A 5963-nucleotide genomic window follows, 5' to 3' on the forward strand; every position below is an offset into this window, starting at 1 on the left:
TTAAAAAAAACTCTATTATATTTCTGAAGAAAAATACTAGCTGAAATGAATTTGTTAGTTTTATATTATTTTCATTTTAAGTTGTATTTCATTCATTCATTGATAGTTACATTTCGTTACTATGAACTACATTAAAAAAAAAAATATTCTTTTTTTTTTTTTAATTTAATTCAATTATTCATATAGTGGTTAAATGTTTAGGAAAAGAAGGTAAATCGGTGAAAAGAGCTGGAATGCTCTCTATTTTTGCTATTTTAATTTTAAATTTGATTTATTTTTCTAATATTTCTATAACATGATAAATGCTTCTTGCACCCGAGGATGCCGCGGTACCAACTTTAAGAACCACCTCCCTAAAAGGCAGCCAAAACCCACTAACGGGTGGCGCTACTCATTGGAAACCTAAGATTTAAGCTAGTAAAAAATATTAGCTAATTTCCAGAAACGAAATTTATTTTCCTTCAGGTCAATCCATTTGGAAATTGCCATTCCTCAAAATCACTCAAAAGCTTCAGTCCCATATCAATCATATTACAATCACAGCATTAGTATTTTTTTATCTCCAAAATATCTTTAGTACTGTTGATAATAAAGTTATCCTTTTCATGCTTCTTATAAATTTCTAACCGAAAGCAATTTAAGAAATATTTCTCTACATCTTGCCCTTCATTTTAGATTTCACTCTCTTATCAGCCTAATTTGTCCTTATACATAAAATATTTTCCTCAATTTGTCCATCACTACCAAAATATTTTCTATCAAGAGGGTTTAAATTTCATTTATTTCACTTCATAGTATGTTCCATTAACTAGGGGATGGTATCTATAAAAATTTCCTGTTGGTAATGACAAACGATTTAAAGTATGATAAATTAACTATTTATAAAATTTTCCTCATACTGCTGTTCCTTTTACTGAATTATCTTTCTGTCTTATATTTCTTCATCCACACCTTAAATACTATACTATTTTATCTAAGAACATACGATGATCGTTTTCTTCAGTAAATCTTATCTTATTCCTTCCTCTGACTGCTGGCTTTATCCAACCATTTTTTACTCCTAGGGTAAAATTCAATTTAAGTTTTGATTATCTATGCACAACTAAATAGGTGAAATTACTGTTACAAAATATAAATAATTATAAAATTTCGAGTATTATTATAATTATTAAAAAAATCATATAATTTAAATATTTATATAGATTTTATTTTCTTAAAATTATATCATTTCATTCACAAGATCTAATTACATTTTTTTTTGTACAGGTGTGCTCAGTAGGTGGTTCTGTCGCTCATTTCTACCTGCAACCACAAAGTAGATTCCCCTTCTACTACTACCAACAACAAAGAGGGTAAATATTTTTCTCAAAATCTATAATGAAGTTAACATTTTTATAATTCATGCATTTTATACTTCTAGTAAGTATGCTTAGGATGTATTTCAATTTGTATTACTATCTTATCACTATCGCATCATTTTATAACTCAAGAGGGCACTGAGCTAATTACAATTATGTAGTAAGTAAATGATATAAGTTTCAGTATCATGGGAAAATTAATTTAAAATAAAACATAACTTAAATAGTGGCATTAAGGTAAGGAATTGAACTTACCTGAATATGTTGAGTTGAAATACGTTAAGGTATGAAATGTTTAAAAATCATTTTTACGGTGAGAATAAGGTCAAGGCTCAATTATTAGTTTATTTTTTCTCAAACCGTCAAATATATATATTTTTTTCTTTCCTTCGGTACAAATCTGATATATTAAATATTTGAGGAAATGTTTTTACTTCTTTAATTTGATTAACTATACAATGAGTTAGCTCCTTCCAAAAATGATATCATAAAATGAAAAATTCCTTGGGCCTCCAAGTGTATGATTAATGTGTTTGTTGCCCTCAGGTACTGGCCAGACACCGAGAGGACACAGGAATACGATAATGATCAAGGATTCCGTTATCACCAATCCTACCAGAACAGCTACCAGCAAAAGTTGCAGTATAACTACCCATTCACGCAGTACCAGTTTGGTTTACCGCAGCAAGTACCTCAGCAGGTACAAGTGACTCAGGAGGTTCCACAAGTCCCCCAACAGGTGCCACAAGTAGCTCAGCAGGTCCCACAAATCCCACAGCAAGTCACACCACAAGTTCCACAACAGGTGTCACAACAGGTTCCTCAAGAATTGCCTCAAGAAGTACCACAGGTTCCAGAAGATCTTCCAGAGTACCAACTCATCACCCTTGGACCGGAGGTTCCTGTACTGGTAAAGCTGCCCGACCAGCGGACCGCGATCTTGCCTGCAAGGACTGTCTACAGTCTCCCCGGATTCTTGGAAGGCATTGTCCAGAACGTACAGAACTACTACTCTGTTTTCAACCCACTTGAAGTTCTGAAGATACAACGTAACAACGCCACCGTCCTGTTCCAGACAGTGAGCACAACTCAGCCCACAACAGGTTCTTCGACTGAGTCTTCCTCCATTTCCGATACCTCCGAATCCTCAACTCCTGCTACTTCAGAACCATCATCTTCTGCTACTCCCGAAGCCTCTTCGTCTTCCTCCCCTGAAACTCCAACAGAAGCTGCCGTCACCACCACGCCTCAGGCTACTGATGAACCAGAAGCAGACAGCGAAGAAACGACGACAGCATCAAGCACAGAATCAGCCAGCGAATAGGATTCCCCGGTTGCCCAAAACATCACGTATCAACTTGGAGCACAAAGCTAGTCTGGAAAATATTTATTTTCTACATCAGCTCTGTGCACTTGGTCTCTGGTAACACTCAATGTCTACTATGGATGACTAAAAATATACTTTCAACACTCTAATTTAATTTTTATTTTATGTAATAAAATTGAAAAGATAAAAAATCATTATACTTTCATTTATATATTAAAATCATCAAAATAAAATGTCGTTTATTGTAAGACATTACTTTATATCAAAATTGTGTACTTAATTTATTGTTCCTACACAACTTAACATATGTACACAAAGAAAACGTATTACATCCAGAGAATTTTTGATGTACTAAGGAAAGAAAACAATAACTATTTTAATAATTAAAAATAATTTACAATAATGTTTTGGTAATTAACATTTGAGCTTTATTTAAACTTCATATTTAACTAGATATTTAAAATCTTAAGTCATAATCAGTTAAGAAAAAATTATGTAAATAGCTTAAACATATATTTTTTATGATGATGTATTAAAACTATAATAATGTATCCATTGTATTTGTACCTTTATTAGTTACAAAGCTATTAGGATTATTAAGTATATCAGCAAGAACATTTTTTTTTTTTTTAGATTTGAATTATCTCTTTATCAGAACCGTCTTGAACTGTACATGTCCTGGCCAAGGACGTTAGTTAATTTCAAATTAATTTTAGATAATTGTAATTTAAAATAAAGTTTTAAGCTATTGTGTAATTACTTTTATGTTATTTACTTGTCCTCAGTAATATTACATCTCCTGTGAAATAATGAGGTTAGAAACTTTATTAAATCAAAATAATGAAAAAAGTTGATTAATAAACTGTAATTTTATAATTTGTATGAACTTATAAATCAGGTAAATTTTGTTAAAGACATTGTGTGATAGATCTTACGTAACTGGCAAAAATGGACTATCTGTATCAAATCTAGAAGGCCATGGATTAGTAGACAATGCCTCAGTAACGTCTTGGTACATCAGTTCCAAAGTAAATTTGACAGAAAATCGTTTCCTGGTTGTCAGAAACTGAATTGTTTCAATTCTGAAAAGTATTATTAATCTAAAAAATAATCGGAATTGGTTATAGTTGTATTTTCTTATTTGGAATAAGAGAGGAGCCTGTACGTAAAATTGAGTAAATTACTCATTTCCTACTAACGCAATAACTATACGATAGTAGGGAATGTAATTTCGAAAATTGAAACAACCAATTTAGCAGGTTAAAAATTAAACTTTTTACTTTTTCAATTATTCAAATTTTATCGTAAAAAGAAAAGAGCGAATAGTTTTAACATTAAAATATAATAAACAGTTTACAGGATATTGAGTAAAAATAGGATTTATTTTATGATCACAACTTTACAACTAGAGATCAGATTTTGGTGCAGTAAAAAGCCCAAAATGTGTTAAATTATGCTGTAAAAACTCAACATGCGATAATCAATCTTATTGTTTAATTTGAAATATAAATATAATGCTTACCTACCCTTGTTTTAATCAAACTAAACTTGCTAAATACTCTCTATCCTTATGAAAACATGCCTAAAAATCTAAATTTCTTCGATTAAAAACCTAATATTCTATTCATATTTTTTAAGAACTATTAGGAAACCAATTTTATTTAAAAATCTCATATTACTATTATGGAGACTGTAATTTATTTTCAACTTCTTAAATATACCTCAATAATAAGTTTTAAAAAAACAGGCAAGGCACTATGTAGAAGAAGAGTGTTTTAAAGTATTGATCCAAGCAAAATTTTCTTTTTAATCTTCCATAATATTTCTTATAGCATGTTTTTCTGTTTTACTTTTCAATTGTGCATTTGCATACGAATATAGCAGTAACAAAAAAACTAACAAGTAATATGTCATGTTTAAAAAGTTTGATTAAAACATATTGGTACATTCACTAAAGGCATTTTGTTCAAGTTTAAAATTACTTCTAAAAACGTCAGAGGGAAAATCACAGGTTAAAAGAATAACAAGCTTATTCTTGAGAAACGTTTTCCTAAGCCAAAGCCACTGGTTAATATTATTCCATGAACATTCGTCACTTGTGTTTACTTGTTCTATTTTTTTTTTATTGAATTCGGCTGTTCATTTGGTAACAATGCATTTTCTTACCTCAATTAATGGTAATTATAAACTGTAAATTACTTAAGAAAAAATAATAAAATTAAATTAAAATAAAATAATATTAGCATACAAAATATAGGAATTTAGTACGAGCATTAAATGGAGTAAAGCATTAAACTAAAATCAAAATCATGGAATTTAGCCCAAAATGAGTAAAGCATACAATTTCGCGCAGTAAAAAACTCAAAACGTTTATAAAATATAAAATTAGTGTTATTTGAATTTGTTTTACATGATTCGAATTTCTGTCAAGGAATTAGGAACTGAATCTTTAAGTAACACTGTATTGTTTTTATTCATTAGTGTACTAATGAACAAAAACGTATACCATATAAAAATAAAACGTATGCCATACAAAATATTCGTATATGATATCAACGTATTAATCATGCAGTAAAAAAACATGAGCTCATGCAAAAAAAGTAAGTTAATAAAATTTAAAAGTAATTTTGAAGTTTTGTGGTTTGGAAAAGTTCTTATTCATGCAAGAATATACTACTAATGCCTATGTTTGAACCTGCTTGAAGCGTTGTGGGTTGCAAATAAATTTTGTAGTTTTAATTTGTTCAATAACATTATTTTTTGATAGTTTTGTATGCTGCATGGTATTACTCCTCACACAACATTAGCTCACAGCATAAACCTTGCAGCAATACAATGCAAAGCAGGGATTATTTTTTTTTAATTCCTATATAAATTTATATTGATTTCGTATTGAAAATATTAAACCCAAAAATTGTAGTTTTTTTTATAAGGTTAAGGTTTACGCTAATGCCTGTTTGATATGAGCTAACAGAGTTTAAAGAGGAGAAAAAACCTATGTGCCTTAATCCGCTCTCTTCTAATTGTGTACTCTGAAAAATTACTTAATAATTAATTAAAATAAAAAATGGGATTTTTAAAAATTACTCCTGAATGCACTAATTCTGCTAAGTTTTTCATAGTAAGGAATCATGGCAGTGAATCACCTCGCTTATGTTCTTATATTAGTAAGATATATTCGATAAGTATTCAATACCAATATTGGATAAAAAATAATTTTTGTTATAACCAATCAGATTTTTTATTTAATAGCACAGGTTCGATAATTTTGGTTCATC

At 29.7% G+C, this 5963-nt stretch overlaps 1 protein-coding gene across 1 annotated transcript in view; it reads left to right on the forward strand.

The window, feature by feature from the left end:
• The window catches only part of LOC106683953 (uncharacterized), a 41480-nt gene extending 38039 nt beyond the window's left edge, over positions 1–3441 (forward strand). The window contains exons 2-3 of the mRNA XM_014425729.2: positions 1267–1352; positions 1905–3441. Of these exons, the coding sequence (XP_014281215.2) occupies positions 1267–1352; positions 1905–2682 (864 nt within the window). The 3' untranslated portion in view covers positions 2683–3441. The remainder of the gene's footprint in view (positions 1–1266; positions 1353–1904) is intronic.
• Positions 3442–5963: the final 2522 nt, after the last annotated feature.

The sequence above is a fragment of the Halyomorpha halys genome, unplaced genomic scaffold, assembly GCF_000696795.3.
Source record: "Halyomorpha halys isolate HHAL.00 unplaced genomic scaffold, Hhal_1.1 Scaffold29.1, whole genome shotgun sequence".
Classification (NCBI taxonomy): Eukaryota; Metazoa; Arthropoda; class Insecta; order Hemiptera; family Pentatomidae; genus Halyomorpha; species Halyomorpha halys.